Raw genomic sequence first — 16,312 nt, 5'->3', positions numbered from 1 at the left:
CAGGCAAAGGTGGTGGCAAAGGGTGAGGAGGTGTGGGGATGGGAAAGGAATGTGAGAAGGTCCATGTGCTCGTATATAGGGATGGGAATGAAGTGTGGGGCTAAGAGCATAAGTGCATGGGGTTTCTAAACAACTCTGCAACTTGGTTGCTGGGGAGGGGGCCCTGTGGTGAGAGATTGCTGAGAGGTTGCTCTTTGTAGAGATTCAGCTGGAGGTGAGGATTCACTTGGTGGAGATTCAGCTGGGGAGGGAGTTTGCAAGCCAGTTGTGGTATGTAATGCCCAGGGAACAACCCCATTTTGTCCTGCTCCAACTGGCTAAGGTCTTGCCATATTGCCAGTCAAGATTTTGGAGAGCTGCTCTGATATTAGCTGATGGTTGTTGGCTGAGATTGCAGCATGGAGTAAGCCTGAGCTCCTCAGAACAGAGTTCTGTACTGAGTGTGAAGTAGGGGATTGGCCCTGTGCTTTAACTCATTGCTCCCCACAGAGCGTGCTGCAGAACAGACACATCCTCACCCAGGTGGTTATAAAGCCCACCTTCCTGACATGGTTAACCTCCTGCCCCTGTGCATGTGGTTAGCACAGAGGCTCTGAGAGGTCAGGCAAGGTGTTAACTGGGTTTGAAAATCCAAGCCTAAATTCTCTTAGGGTGTTTCATGGCTGATTGCAGGACCATAGACCTTCCCTGGTGGCTTTGCTAGAGGAAGTAGGGGATACCCTTCTATGGGAGGAAGAACCAGGAGTATCCAGTAAAGTTGCTCTGTCTTCTAGGGACCTGCAGGAGAATTACTGCCGGAATCCCGATGGCTCAGAGGCTCCCTGGTGCTTCACCACTCTGCCTAGCATGCGCGTGGCCTTCTGCTTCCAGATCAGACGATGCATGGATGAGGTGGAAGTAGAGGGTAGGCCCTGACCTGTGTGTGGAGGAGACAGCTGATCCTGGCCACCCTATAATAGCAAACCAGTGTGTGTGGCCCAATGCCCGTGAGGCACCCTACAGTAACGAGCCAGTGCATATAGCCATTGCCCATAAGTAATCCTACCATACTGAGCCAGTATGTACGTTTTGCCTCCAGAGTGGACTCTGGGAGATGAGGTGAGGTGGCAAGGGTTGTGGGCATAGGAAGAGGGCAGGAGATCTCAGGGTGGGGAGCTTGACTGGTGTCCTGTGAGTTGTGCAGGGAGGACGGAAGAGGGTGGGAGGTTAAGCTAGGCCTCTGGTCACCCTGCAAAGTCTGCAGGACAGAGCCACATACCCCATTGTCTGCTCCTGTCCCTGCACTCTAGATTGTTACCATGGTAATGGTGAGCTATATCGAGGCCACACGAGCAAGACCCGGAAGGGTGTCACCTGCCAGAAGTGGTCAGAACAGTCTCCTCATGTCCCTCAGTGAGTATGTGGGGATGGGAGGTTGCCCTCTCCTGCCTTGCTTAGTGCTACAGGTGCCTGTAAGGAACTGTGCCATCTGGTGGGGAGCCAGGAAAGCCAGTACTATCCCTGAAGCCAGCACTCCCCTTAGCTGCTCCTACAGCTAGAGGGGCTAGTCATACCCATAGGCAAGTGCCAAAGGTAGGTGGCAGAATGAATGGGAGTCAGCTCATGGGAGAGGGAAGCAAGAGGGTTGCTGCAGGCTCTGGAGGAGGGACAAGAAGTTTGAGATGAGAGAGGACAGGGGCAGGGGGGCAGTGGAAGGGACTGAGGGGACATGGCAGGGGAGGGAGGAGGGCATGAGTCAATTTCCTGTCCCTGTCTTCCTCCAGGATCTCCCCCACCACACACCCAGCTGCACACTTGGAGGAGAACCATTGCCGCAACCCAGACAATGACAGTCATGGGCCTTGGTGCTACACCATGGACCCCCGCACGCCATTTGACTACTGTGCTATCAAGCCCTGTGGTGTGTATGTGTGATGTCATGGGGATGGCTCAGCCCCTGGCCTCTTTGGGAGTGAGTCACAGGGAGGTGCAGAGAGACAGCTCTGGGCTCACAACCCTCCTCCCTTGAGCACGACTGAGCCGTGCATGTCCTTGTATTCACTATGACCCATCATCCCCTCTGTGTCAGGGCATGGCATGCCCCGCCATCTCCTCTGGGCCAGGCTCAGCTGTGACTCAGTCTCCCCTCTGATCCAGGTTATACAGTCTCAGAATCTCTTCTGCGCCAGACCATGCCCTGACATCCCCTCTGCACAATGCTATACCCTAATGTCCTAGCTGTGCCAGGCATTGCAATGGCTCTGTATCCCGTCTTTGTGAGGTTTGCTGTTCCCTGTGCTTTGATTCCCATAGAGTGATGGGTGGGGTCTGTGCTGCTTCCAGCAGAGGGCTGTGACCCATTGGAACAGACCTCTTTCCAGTGCTTCCCTGGAACTGGAGGCACCATGTCCAGCTGCTGGATCTAGTGCCTCTGCTCAAGGGATCCCAGTGCTGATGGGACTGGGCATGTGAGGAGCAGAGACCTTCTGTGGACTATGGAGTAGGGAAGTTTGGTGCCTCTGAGAGTGAGATTACACATTATAATTGATCATGTTAAGAGTGCTAAAAACTTGAATGATCACATGTTAAAATTGATTAATTAGTGCTAATGTTAATGGCATTTTAAAGTTATACTACTTCATGCTAGAACTATATCTGAGCTCTGATAGCTAGCTTGAGTTAATGTCTGGGTGTTTACCTGAACCACCAGTTTGTGGTCCTCCCGTATCCCAGGAGGCACTGCTCCCAGGTGGACTAGCTGCATTCCAGGGCCATAGCTGGGGACAGTCAGGCAACAGGTGAGTGAGGAGAGAGGGAAAAGGAGTAAAGCTGGGTAGGAGAGCCAGGGGGAAGGAGGCATAAGGAAGCTGTGAGAAGGTAGGGGGGAGCTGCCAAGTCGCTGCCCCCTCTGCATCCCAAACTCCCCCTCAACCTCCAAATCACCTCCTCCACCCCCATATTGCTCCCCTGTCATCCTAATTCCCCCTCTGCCCCTAATTTCCCCTTCTACTTCCAGATCTCTGCTGTGCTCCCTCGATCAGCCTGAGAATAGAGGAAGTACTAATGAAGGGGTTTCCCTCCTTGCCTGCTCCTAGGGTCCCTGCAGGCCATGCGATCCCTGTGTGCCCAGATCTAGTCCCTGCCAAGTCCTGCAACTGAAGAGGAGGCAGGGGGAAGGTGGGGAAGCAAGGGAGAGCCAGGCAGCTTCAGGGCCTGGTGGGGCTGGATCTGAGTGCATGGGGGTGGCAAGGACTACAGGGGAGCAGGCATAGAGGCCCCCCTACCTCTCCACTCTGCTGCTGCCACCACCACTGCTCTTGTGCTGATTGGGGTGGCAGGACAGTGATCTGGGACTGTAGGGGCCAATCAGGGGCTAGGAAGGGCAATCTGGGGTGGAGGGGATAATCACAGGGTGCAGTTGGGATCCAGGAGCCAATGGGAAGCAGCGGGGTGATTTGGGGAACCAAGAGAACAATCCATGTAGCATGGGGGGCCCTTCCCCCTCCCTCCTCCTTGGCCTATATTGTGATTGGAGTGCCAGGCATGGAGCAGACTTACAGCCCCTAGCTCAGAGGCAGGCAATTATTTCGGGCACAGGGTTGCTTACCGAGTTTTGGCAAGCTATTGAGGGCTGCATGGATAGCCTGGCCCCTTGACACGTGGCCCGCCCCCTGATCGCCAACTTGGGACCGGAAGTACTGCCCCTTAACCCCGACCTTTGCCACCAGAACAAACATCTACAACGTTAATTAATTTGATTTCAAAAAATATTTTTGTCCTGATTTACATGTGTTTGTGTAGTGTACACAGAGGTGATTGCACAATAGCTTAAAATGAAGTCTTACTCTTGTATACTGCGGGGGGAGTCACGGGGGGTCGGTATAGGTTTGTGGAGGGCTGTGGGTGTGTGCCTGTGTAGGGTGTAGGGAGGGTGTGGGTATGTGGGGGGGTTGTGGGCAGGGTGGATAGGTATCAGGGTGCAGGTGTGGAGTGAGGGAGCATGTGGATGTATGTGTGGTTATGTGGGGTGTGGGTGGGTATGGGTTTTGTAGGGGGTTGTGTGTGGGGGAGGGTGGTTGGGGTGTGTGTAAGGGTGGGAGTCTGTGTGTATAGCAGTGCAAGGTGGGGTGTGGGTGCATGTGTATGGTGGGGTGTGCTTGTGAGACTCACCCTATGAACACACACACTGTGCCTCCCTCACTACATATACATTCTGTGCCTCCCTTACTACACACACTCTCTCTCTCTCGCTTTCTCTCTGACTCTCTCTCTCTCTCCTTCCCTCATTGTTCTTTCTGTCTTTCTCTCCCCCTCACTCATTGCATGGACAGACGGACAGACACACACACACCCCTCCCGCTCCTGGCCCCAGGGTACTGACACAGCCCTATACTCCTGCAGTCCAGCAATGTAGCCCAGGGCCACATGATGCTGGAGCAAGTGTGCAGGGAAGCAGTGAAAGCTGGGGCAGGCAGAGGCTTGTAGTTGGGTGGGAGGGGAGCAGGAGGGGGCTAGCGGGGTGGGGCAGGGCTGGACCAGCCTTTCTCCTGAGTCCTGCTGGCTTCCCCTGGATCCTACTGCCCCTGGCTCCAGTCATCTTTGACAGGCAGCCATGAGCAGATACATATTAATTTTCTAAACTTTTTAGGTGCCCCAAGAGTTGGATAGAACGGCCTGGCAGGCCAGATGCGGCCCACGGGCCATATTTTGCCCACTCCTGCCTTAGCTACATCCCTGCTCAACAGCCCTCTATCTGCAGGTCTGAGCAGTGCATGTTAGAGAGGGTATTAACACCACTAGCACCAGTTAACCTTAACACAGACATTTCTTAGAATTAGCATCTGTTAACTCTAATGTGTAATCTCATCCTGAGGAACACACACATCTCTTTATGACCTTGCCTTAGGCTTCCAGACTGAGAACCTGCCAGAAGTGTCTGGCCCAAGGTCACAGAAGTGGAGGGGCACAGCTAGGGGCAGGGCCAACTCTTAGGTCCCATTGGGGATGTCCTGCCCTCTGTGGCAGAGATGGGCAAAATATGACCCGTGGGCTGGATCTGGTCTGCCAGGTGATTTCATCTGGCCTGCAGGCATCCACCCATTAATTATACCCTGCCGAGCCCATCCATATGCTTTGCTCCCACCCTCCTGCACAGGAGGGCCCCAGCCCCAGCCAGCATGCACAGCTTGTGGGCGGGGGGGAGGGAACGCTGCTGTAGCCACCGGGGAACCTGCTCAGCCTCCAGCAGCTCTTCATTGTGTCCCTACTGCAGTGCTTGCTCCAGGCACCAGGCAGAGAAGCTGCAGCTGGGTGGGAGCATGGAGAGTGGAGCTGGGGCTGGTGGGAGCGTGGATCTCAGGGTCCATGCCCAGAAGGGCAGTGGGAGTATGGAGCTCAGGTGGGCAGTGTGTGGGTGTGTGGTCTTTGTGGGGTGAGGGAAAATGGGGGGGCATGGGAACCCCCCACATGGCCTTCTCCATGGCTCACAGTCCCTGCCATCACCGGCGGCAGCAAAAGCGGGCCCTCGAAGTGTTTGTGGCCCATGCAGAAGAGTAAGAGTTTATTTCTGAGTTATTACACAATCACCTCTGTATACACTATTCAAACACACATAGATCAAGATGAAAATAGTTTTTGAAATTAAAATACTTCAGAGTAGATGTTTGACTTTTAGTATATGTTTTGGTTTTTTTCTGGTTCCAAGAAGGCCCCCCCCCCGCACCTCAAGGAGTACTTCCAGGGGCAAGGGGAGGGACTTCTGTTGGCAAAGGTCAAGGGTTAGGTGGGAAATTACCATTCCAGGATGGCAACCAGGGGGTGGGGCTATCATTGTGGCCCTCGACAGCTCACCAAAAGTCATTATGTGTCCCCCACAACCAAAATAACTGCCCATCTCTGCTCTATGGGCTGGGGCTTTCACAGAGCCTGCTTGGCAGAGCAACTTCTTTGGGGCCTTCCCCACACCATGGCCAGCACAGCTGCCTGTTATCTGCTGAACTCGCAAGCCCTGGGTACGACTGAGACCCTAGCTCTGACAGCAGTGATGGGTGGACTGGCACTGTCATGTGCCCAGCCTGCTCCCCACTGCCTTTGTGCCATGTGAGGAGGGTGGTCAGAAATTACAAATACTCAAGCATATCCCATGTGAGGGACTGCTAATGACTGGGCTCAGTGCTCTGGGGTGATGAGCTTGGCCCAGTGGTGGGGTACTCAGCGAGGGGCTGTGAGATGTATGGAAGGGGATGGGCAAATGGGTGTGACTGGCCTCCAGTGCTAATCACTGGGGAGGGCCTAGCTCAGTGCTGGTGTAGTGCTTTCTGGGAGCAAGTGGCTCTTCCTGGAGGCAGGGGACTTTGTGCTCTTCTCCCTATTAAGCAGGCCCTGCGTGTGGCATTTCCAGAGCAGCAGCTGTCCCTTGTTGTCCCCAAGAAATCAAGGAGAGGTTTTTAAAGATTAAAGTTAATAAGAAGAAAATGCCAGTTTCTGTGGGTGGGGCCAGTGAAGCTGGGTCTGTGGAGATGGGAAGGGCTGTGCAGGCTTGATTATGGCCTGCAATCTCACAGCAACCTTTCTCCCCAGCCCTGTCACCTTCCTTTGGCTGAGAACCTCACTGGCAGGGGCACAGCTGTGACCCTGGAAAACTACCTTTGTGTCTCTGGTGCGGGTGTCTCTCTCCAGAAGTGAGGCTGGCTGTTCCCTTTCCCTCCCCATTTTCTAACCGCTGCATATTCCAGGTCTGACATTCATTCCTTATCTGTGCTTTGCTTTCCCAGCTGGTGACAAGATACCATCTGTCCTGGAGAATGCAGGTAAATCTACTGGCTGCAGCTAGGGCCCTGATCCTGAGTCTGGGGCAACCTCAATAAAGGGATAGATGCTCAAGGGCAGAGGCTAGTGTCCCAAAGTGGCCCCCACCATTTGGGCCCAAGGGTGTTGACTTAGTGCTGCGAGGGAGGAGGTTGTCAGACAGAGGCACCTGTGGGAATCTTCTCCTGAGCCTAGTTCTTGACGTAGACTTGCCCATCTTATATCACCCTTATCCTTGCTGTGCTGTCAGGTAATGTGGTCTTCGATGAGTGTGGAAAGAGGGATGAGCGCCTGCAGCTGAGGGGCCGCATTGTTGGAGGACGCCCTGGGAACTCACCCTGGACCGTCAGCATCCGCAACCGGTGAGCAAGATCCTGATAGGGGGCTGCAGCTGACGCCAGCTGGGGGCAGACATAGAGCTGGGATCACAGGAGAGCAGCTGCAGCAGCCTGCTCCAACCTCATATCTGGATGTTTCTAGAGCTGTCATTCTGAGGCTTAGCTGTGATGTATTTTAACTCCATTTAGTGTGCAAGAATGTTCTTTGCACTTATCAGTATAGTGTGCCTCTTTCTGACTGGAGATGCAAAGACTGTAGCCAAAGACCTGGGGTAGCATGCATCTGCATTAAATTTAACCAATCCCCATCTACTCTGTGAGCTGCTTCTCCTGCCATAGGAGCACATGTGCCACAGCTTCCTGGGAAAGGGGGCTGGAGAGATTAAAAAGCAGAAGCCTTGAGCTCATGGTGGAACTGGCTTCCTAACCTCAGCATGGTCTTGCTGGCAGTCCGCAAGATACCTGAAAGTTGGGTTAGTCAGGGCTGGAGGCCAGTAGTTTAGGGACACTAGCATTCACAGAGCAGCCCATGGCAGCCACAATGGATGTCCTGTCAAAGTTTCACCACAGACAGAAGAGAAAGAGCAGAGCCAAGCAAAAGCATGGCAAGACATTTGCACAGTGCCAGTCACTTCCACTGGCATCAGAAAAAAAGTAAAGACCTCTGGGAGAAGCTTGTTATTTATTCATGACTGAGTTATTTATTCCTAATTGGGGGCAGGGACCCAGAATTGTTTTGGTCAGTCCACTTCAGGGAAGATGGAGGAACTTTGGAGGAGTTAAACCAGATCAAAAGATGGACAGCATAGATAGTAGATGACATTGAAAACTGATAAATGTGAAGTGATGTTTATTGGAGGGAGCAACGGAAGCTAGTCACACACCATGAGCTGCCTCTACTCAGGAATGGGATATAATTGTTATTGAAGACAGCCCGTGTGCAACTGTGGTCAAAAAGCTAAGATGTTAGGCTGCATGTGGAATGGGAGAGAGGGTTTCAAGAAGAGATTGGATGGGCCTCTGTCAGAGATGGTTTAGGAACAGCAAATCCTGCATCTGTGCAGGGAACTGGGCTGGACAAGCCTTAAGGTGCCTCCCAAACCTCTGATGTGGAGAATATTCTAATGCTCCTAGATAAATCGATGGTGTGGCTTCAGGCTTCTCAGCAGCATTGTGTGCAGGATTGACTGTCCTTCTGCTAAATGGCTGTGACAGAACTAGAAGGGGACAGCAGCAGGCCATGAAAATGATCAATGACCTGAAGAGACTTCTAGGAAGGGACTGGAAGGACCCAGATGACTCAATGCAGAGTGATGCTAAATATATGGGGATGGCCATAGGTGCACAGAGCACCATGCTCTGGCAGGGAGAGGCAGATGAATAACTCCACCTTCCCCTTCAGCAGTACCAGGGGCAGGTGGGAGCAGGCACATTTCCAACCAAAACTTTAGACATTTGGCATGTGGAACTTCCTGCCACAGGAGGCTGGCATAAGAGATGATATGGCTACTAATAAGAATAAACACCAGCCCTTTGGGGAAGGGTCTGGATGCTCCTGCTGCTACACAAGCTGATCCCCAAGCAAAGAGGACGATATGCAAACTTTCTTGGGGAATGTTATTCCAACATTGTTCGCTACGGTATTTCTTGCTTTCATCTCTGGAGCACCTGGCATTGGCCCTTGCTGGGCATGGGAGGCTGAGCAAGTCATGCCCTTCCTCTTAGCTGTGCCAAGGCTTCCTGTGCCACATGGCCCTCTTCAGGTCAGCCCTCAGTTCTGCTGGCTATAGGCAGTAGTAAAGTGTGCCATGTGTGTGGCCCAGATCGTGTGAGGCTGACTAGTGGGACAACACATAGGGGTAAGTGCAAGAAGTGGTATACAAGGACCCTGCTCCTCCAGTTTATGACGTGTCTCTGTCTTGCAGGGAAGGAGTCCATTTCTGTGGGGGATCCCTGGTGAAGGAGCAGTGGGTCATCAGCACGCGCCAGTGCTTCTCCTCCTGGTAATGTGCCTTGACTCTGCCCTGGGGCTGCACTGTAGGGGTTTCCCTGGGGGAGTGACTGTTTGGAGCAATGTTCTTCTGAGCCCCCAGTGCTGCAGGGGGCTTAGAGCCAGGCTTCTTCCCACTGGTCAGGAAATACCAGTCACTTTGGGGAGGGTGGTAATGGAACAGAGGAGACACAGCTAAGTTTGGTCTGAGTTCTGGGGCGTGAATGGCCTGTAGTAGCAAGTCTGGGCCCAGTCACAAGGAGGGCCAAGCAGACCCCAGCAACCAGCTGTACTGAAGAAGACAAGGGCTCTGATACAGGCATGCTTCTGTAGCACCCCCAGGTCTTGGCTACAGGAAGGGTGGGGTCAAGCCTTGTCCCCCATCTCTGTGTTTGTCTCAATTAGTTCCTAGGCCAGTGGTTCTCAACTTTGTTAGGCTCAAGCACTCTCTTGGAAAATGCAAGCTCTTAGCTTTCACTTGCTTTTTGACTGTGAAAAAATAGCAGAACAGTTCTTCTGTTGCAAAGAACTCAGAAAGATCACAACAGGACAGAATGTTTCTGACATTATGGATTTCTGTTCAATATCTCTGGGTTTATCTTGTAAATCCTATGTGGGTATTTACATACCTAACAGTGCTAATATTGTGGGGCAATGAACTGAGGAGGCTGGAGATGGGTACAGTAGCCCTGGAGCCTGTTGCAAGTCATGGAGCCCTTTGGTGGAGGGAGCTGTAACTCTCCAAGGGGGCTGCATAGGGCTGGGCTCAGGATAGGGAGGGAAGCAGAGGCCATATGGGTGGGATAGGGGACTGAGTCAATCAGGGCACTGGGAGTGCTGCTGGCAGGTGGCCTGTGTGAGATAATGCTGGGGAGAAGGGGCAGAGGTTGTGCATGCTGCAAGATGGTGCTGGTGCCAGTAGGAGACACTGCAGCTTGTTCTGTTACCCTTTGGCAGCGATGCTGATCTGTCTGGCTACGAGGTCCAGCTTGGGACACTCTTCAAGGACCCCAAGCCCAGTGACCCTGACAAACAGGCCATCCCCATCCTGAAGATCATCTGTGGGCCTTCAGAGTCCCAGCTGGTCATGCTGAAGCTGGTGAGGTGAGGGGTCTGTGAGTGCTGGATTGGCAGACCTTTCTCCCTGGGCTGGACACATACCTCATCCATGCCTGTGTGGTGGGGAAGGAAGGGAGAAAGATGGAACACACATGCCTGCCCATTCTTCTCCAGCTGTGATTCTGCACAGAACTTCTTCCCCTTCACCTGGGCAGTGTGTGCCCAGTTCACCAGTGGAAGGCCCATGTGTCTGAGGAGAATCCTTTGAGGGCTGATGGCATCTTTCAATGTGGGAGAGCTCTGGAGCAGTGCCTGGTCACTCACAGACCAGGCATATTCTGTTTGGGCTTGCTGCGCATGTAATGAGTAGAGCAGCGTGCCAGTGTCAGGTCAGTGCAAAGAGGGCTCTGGTGATGCAGGGAGCCAGCTTCTGACTAGGTAGCATCAGGTCCAAGGTGAGGTGCCCACAGGGAGCTTGACTGGGGAGGGTGCTGTGTTCAGAGGTGCACTGGGTCTCTCCAGGAAAGGATGCCTGATAGTGCCAGGATGGTGCAGCAAGAATCTATCCCCACAGCAAAGGTGCTGGGCAGGCACATTCATTCTGTCTTCAGGTCAGAGCCTCCAGTTTTATCCTCCTGATTTCACCAAGCCTGGACTCACTGCTGACAATCTGCAGACCTACATCCAGGCAGCCTGGCTCAGCTGCCTCCCTTTTCCCCCATTCTGTGCCAGGGGAAGGGCATTGGGTAGCTAATGCTAGCAGCTCATTTCTAGCTGCCTCAGTCCCTGGCTGTGAGCTGGACACTAGCCCTGGCTTCATGGCTTAGTGTAGATAGAGTGCATTGAAGTCCAGGGAGCTCCTCTAGTAGAAAGGGAGGGCTGCAAAAGGCAGCTGCAGGCAGATCCTGGCCAGGCAGGGAGACAGGAAGCAAAACTTTCAGGTATCGGCTCTATGCAATGGGGCATTCTACAGCCATATGCTGCAGCCTGTGGCCAAGAAATTTTGAGCCCCCCAGGGCTCTGCTGAAGAAGAATAGGCAGCTCCCCCTTTAGGCAGCAATGGTCCCAGGCTCTGCACATTTGGAAGGTTAATGCTGGGGGCTGAATTCTGTGGTGGACATGGACATGTGGAGCCTCCATGTGCTGCCAAGTGTGGCACATTCTGTGTCTAGGCCTGGAGCCCAGAGCCTGGGGTTCTGCGTGCCTCTATCTCTATGCAGGTTGGCTTAGTGTGTCTCTATGTTGGCAGGCCTGCCACTCTGAACAAGCGTGTGGCTCTGATCTGCCTCCCACCTGAGCGGTACATTGTTCCTGAGAATACAGAGTGCGAGATCGCCGGATGGGGTGAAACCAGAGGTATCAAGCTAGAGTTGGGAAGAGGAATGACCCCAATGCACACAAAGCATCTCAAGCATGGCCCCCAGCTTCTCAGACTCATTGGGGCTGGGGCTTCACCAGTGATAGCTTTCTCTTCCCCAGCTCTGTGTGCTCTGCCCATACAGTGTGGAAGCCTTGGCTGGGCAAGGGACACAGGTTAGGTTGATGCCCCCTTCCACCTTTCATCACTTCAACCTCTAATCCCAGCCCATGGGATTTTCCCCTGGCCTGGTGGACATGCTTTCCTCTAGCCTGTGCTGTCACAAGCTGTGGGAACAACAGAGAACCCCAGAAGCACAGATAATTATATAGTTATGGTCCTGGTGGCACCAGCTCTTGCCCTGCCCCTCAGTGCTTTCCCTTTTCTCCTTCCTTCAGGCACTGGTGATGAGACTGTGCTCAATGTGGCCAGGCTACCTGTGATGAGCAATAAAAAGTGCAGCATGGTACACCGGGGCAAAGTGAAGGACAGTGAGCTGTGCACTGCACCCCTGAAGGCTGGGGTGGGTGCCTGTGAGGTGAGTTCTGGGGGCAGGCTATTAGGGGAGTGCCATGGAAGGAAGGGGTGTGTTAGCGGGAGTAATAGAGCAGTTGGGGGAGTCCTGTGGGGGTGGGGGGTGAGGAGAGAGCCATAAGTGTTGGATGCTGTGGGTTAAGGGAAGTAGTAGGGATGGGACAGGCTGTGGGGGAAGAGATGCCAGTGTGGGGACAGGTTGTGGAAAGTAAGGGAATTGCTGTGGAAGCAAGAGAAATGCCATGGGGTGCAGACTTTGGGAGTTAAAGGGAATGCTGTGGAGAGAAGAAGGTGCTGTGGGGGACAAGGAGAGCACCACAGGGAGCCAGATCTGGAGGAAGGGGAGTGCCATGGCACAGTGAGTAGCTGAGTTGACCAGGACCAAACCCCCAAAGTTCATCTTTGCCCCTGGTTTATTGTGGTGTCAGGCTGGCATAAGGCCAGAAATGGCACATGGAGCTGGGCTGGTGTGCAGCTGGATCTGGTATGCAGGGTCAGCTTGATGTGCTGGATCACACTCATGGACCAGCCCCACATGCTGACCCCATGCAGGATCTGGGCCACGGACAGATCCTGTGCCATTCACCCGGCCACTCATTCGGAAGGTTGGGCACCACTGTTTTATACCTTTGCTATGTATTGAATAACTAAAAAACCAATCAGATTCCAATGATTGCGTAGGAAGATCAATCACCAATTACCACACTGATACCCATGGACGGGTACCCTATTCTACTACTTTAGTATGTGTGTATACTAAGTAGTTTCTCTTACTGTTGAATTTCCCTAGCTTTCCGGAAGATGTCACTTATCTTCTAGATGTGATCTGCCAGGCCTTTGAAACTCCTAGCTCATTATATTTTTTGGCAGCCCAATCAAGCCTGGTCATCTTCCAGGAGGAGACAGGGAAGAGGGGCACTTGGTTAGAAACAAAGCCTTTATTCAACTAAGGAGAAATAGGAGGGATGTTGAAAGGGGACATGTCCTCTTTTTTGGTCCTCCCATCTACGTCCAGGTGTTTTTTTTTAAATATCAGCAAATGTCCCGGATTCTGCTCTGCCTCTGCTTTCCCTGCACTTCCTGGCTTGCCCTAGCAAGCAGCTGCTTTGGAGAGTAGGGGCAGGGTGATTGGAGGTAGGGCCGGTGCTGGGGCTGCAGTAGGGCAGGGAGGCGGGGGAAAGGGATGGGGGTGGGGTTCTTCAGGGGCAGGGGACTGTGGGTCCAGAGTGAGGAGCACCGGCAGGGCTGGTGGGGTGGGGCAGGGGATTACAGCTCCAGAGTGAGGGGTATCAGCAGGGATGAGAGGGGCATTGCAGGTTGGGAATGAGGGGCACCAGCATGGCCTGGGGGGCAGGGTACTGTGGGTTGGGAGTGAGGGGAAGCAGCAAGGCTGTGGGGATGTGGCTTGGGAATGAAGGGCAGGGGTAGGGCACAGGCCTATCACTGCCCCTTCACAATCATATACCTTCTCCCCCCCACTTCTCCCCCCGACAGGTGTCTTCTTTTCTAAAACTAGAAATATGGTAACCCTAGTACCAGGGGCACAGGGCCTCTAGTCTATCCAGCACATAGGAGGCAAGCTTTGAAACAGTTTGAGGAATGCTGTAGGGGTGCAAGGAGAATGTTGTGGGAGACAATGGAGGGGCGTGCAATGGGGGCAGGCTTTGGGGCCTAGGGGAATGCTGTCGGGGTCATTCTGTGGAGAATACAGAGTGTCTTGGAGGGCTGGGTTGTGGTATGGAGGGGAGCGACACAGGGGCAAGGGGAGCACTGGGATAAGTCTGACTGCAAGGGGGAGACTTGGAATGTAGGCCATGCAGCAGGCTGGTATGATGAGGTATTGGGGTGGGAAGGGCCCACAATAGGGAGGCCTGTGAGGCAAACATGGTGGGGGTCTGCCAGGGGAAGTGGTAGGATTAAGGCCCAGGTATACAGCCAGCAATCAGCTCAGGTGCTAATGCCAGAGGGGTAGCGGTAGGGGAACCTGCTCCATGCTGCAGGGCTGTGGTGGATGTAGCAGTCTGTGCAACATTTTTGCCCCCCTGCAGGGCGATTATGGGGGACCCCTGGCCTGCCTGACCCATGACTGCTGGGTACTGGAAGGGGTCACCACCCCATCCCGTGTATGTGCCCGCAAAGACCAGCCCGCGACCTTTGTCCGCGTCTCACTATATGTCGACTGGATCAACAAAGTGATGAAGATGATCTGAACCCCAGGGGCCTTGCAGAAACACGACAGCCAGGGCTCTCTGTACCCCAGGGGCAACCTGCAGCTGCTCTGGGGCACAAAATGGCAGAAACAACCCCAAAGGACTGAGCTCTGTGCTCTTTCCATACATAGATGGCTGTGGGCTCTGGGATGTATGTGTGCCTTTGCCTTTCATGTTACCTACCTATGCCAAGCTACAGGTCGCAGTGGAGTTTTTTGGGTAAAGCTTCACATGGAGAGGGGAGGGCTACCCTGGGTGGGCAGGCAGCATTCTGATCCTGCCTAGAAGTGGTCCTATCTCATCTCCTACACTGACACTCAGCTAGGCCCTTTAGTCCCTTTCTTAAGTAATCATCCCCTTGTTACTGCATTGGCTAATGGGAATAAATATGGAAAGTGATGGAATGGTCTCTCTTTCACCCATAAGGGGGGCTGGGATGAGAACTCCATGGGATGGAGTGCAGCTGTCAGGGCAGACCGGGGGTAGTTGGGCAGATCTGTATTCCCCAGCCTGTGCAGGGCCTGATGGGGTTTGAGTTTGTTGCCCTGAGGGCACAGGTAGGAACTCTGCTAGGAGCGGGGCCAAGTGTGCAGCTGGCCTTATCCCTGCTTTGTCCATGAAGTGCTCCTGCCCCGACTCTGCGAGCCTGCTTCTGGGGGTATTCATGCCTGGAGCCACCCTATGAAGGAGGGTTTCTGTGCTGTGACTGGCAGGAGTCCAGCCACCATGGCTTCCCCGGTCAAGTGAGGGATCTGTTCCTCAAGCACAGTCAGAGCCATGTGTTGGGTGCCCATCACTTCCTGTGGCCACAAAAGCAGTACTCAGGGTGGCTCTAATGTAGGGGTAGGATGAGGGGTTCATTAGGGCTTGGGGGCCAGCAACCCTCTTTGAGGCTCAGCCCATTTTTCTAGTTTTGATAGGAAAAGGACTTCTCCACTCCTGCGTGGAACGCTCTGAGTGCAGGGCAGGGGCTTCTCTGGGTTGTCACAGGTAAAAACGGGGAGGGGCTGGCCTGGGGCACTGATACCATGCCAGGCCCTCTGCCCTTCATGCTGCCTATAGCTCTGTACATTGGTGCCCATCTTGCTGTACAGCAGCCGGAGCTGTTGGGAATTGGCAAGGCACAGTGCAGGGATTTCCTTGGTATCACCTGTTTATTTGTAAGCTGCATGCAAAGCCAAGTCCCTGCCTGGGCAGGAGCCCTGCCCATCTGTTCATCCATCTGCCTACCTCACTCTCTGTCAGCCTCCTGACTCCTGCTTGCCCTTTCCACGTGCCAAATACCCTGCACATCCTCCTCCTGGCCCTGGCCATGCAACATGCTATTGCAGCCCCTGGTCTGGCTTCTTGGTCTTCCCTAACTCCTGCCCCATCTTTGTGCCTAGATACTTGCACCCCAGGAGTGTCTGGGCACTTCCTGGGACTGAACTACCCCTGCACTGCTGCAGGGACTAACTTCACTCCCGACACTCAACCACCATTACCGCTAACTAGGTTTAGACCAGGCCCATTGCCATGGGATCAACCCTTCTCCCTCCCCTCCTAGCAGCCATGCTAGCCCCTTGCTTCCATCAGGGGGAGGGAAGGGGGCAAGGTTATCCACTAAGCACTGTTCACAAACATGCCAGCCTCAGTCTCCACTCCAGACGGCACATGGTTCCCCACAGCAGCTTGCGAGAGAGGAACATGGTTAGCCAGCCTTATATTCCTGCCCTGCATGCCCAGTCAGGTTTAGGAACAGGGCTAACCATGCTTCTCTCTCATACCCCACCCAGTGTTAGCCAATGCCTTGGCATGAGGCAGGGTGCTGCAGGATGACATGAGCTAAACCCTTGTGTCCTCTGGATTAGAAGAGGCCTCCGGGGCATTGTATCTGGATCCCTGGATTTTCAGATATCTTTTCCAAGCAATCCCCCAAATTGCCATTTCAAACCCTCACACAGAGCTACAAGGCATAGCACCTGGAATACCAATAACACCTTGTAACAGAGAGCCTGGGGCACTTTGCTACTTTAAAGGAGAAAGGGCCCAGGGAGAG

At 53.7% G+C, this 16,312-nt stretch overlaps 1 protein-coding gene across 1 annotated transcript in view; it reads left to right on the top strand.

Annotated features, from left to right (window-relative positions):
- Positions 1 to 14,673, top strand: part of MST1 (macrophage stimulating 1) — a 38,606-nt gene extending 23,933 nt beyond the window's left edge. Inside the window, exons 9-18 of the mRNA XM_019505146.1 lie at positions 774 to 904; positions 1,290 to 1,392; positions 1,764 to 1,900; positions 6,753 to 6,788; positions 7,037 to 7,148; positions 9,050 to 9,127; positions 10,072 to 10,218; positions 11,423 to 11,529; positions 11,929 to 12,068; positions 14,113 to 14,673. Coding sequence (XP_019360691.1) covers positions 774 to 904; positions 1,290 to 1,392; positions 1,764 to 1,900; positions 6,753 to 6,788; positions 7,037 to 7,148; positions 9,050 to 9,127; positions 10,072 to 10,218; positions 11,423 to 11,529; positions 11,929 to 12,068; positions 14,113 to 14,274 — 1,153 coding nt within the window. The 3' untranslated portion in view covers positions 14,275 to 14,673. The remainder of the gene's footprint in view (positions 1 to 773; positions 905 to 1,289; positions 1,393 to 1,763; positions 1,901 to 6,752; positions 6,789 to 7,036; positions 7,149 to 9,049; positions 9,128 to 10,071; positions 10,219 to 11,422; positions 11,530 to 11,928; positions 12,069 to 14,112) is intronic.
- Positions 14,674 to 16,312: the final 1,639 nt, after the last annotated feature.

Source organism: Gavialis gangeticus, unplaced genomic scaffold (genome assembly GCF_001723915.1).
Source record: "Gavialis gangeticus isolate Ggan-Ray unplaced genomic scaffold, GavGan_comp1, whole genome shotgun sequence".
In the NCBI taxonomy this organism is placed as follows: Eukaryota; Metazoa; Chordata; order Crocodylia; family Gavialidae; genus Gavialis; species Gavialis gangeticus.
The sequence above is the reverse complement of the archived record's forward strand: the minus strand, read 5'-3'. Positions and strand labels throughout refer to the sequence as shown.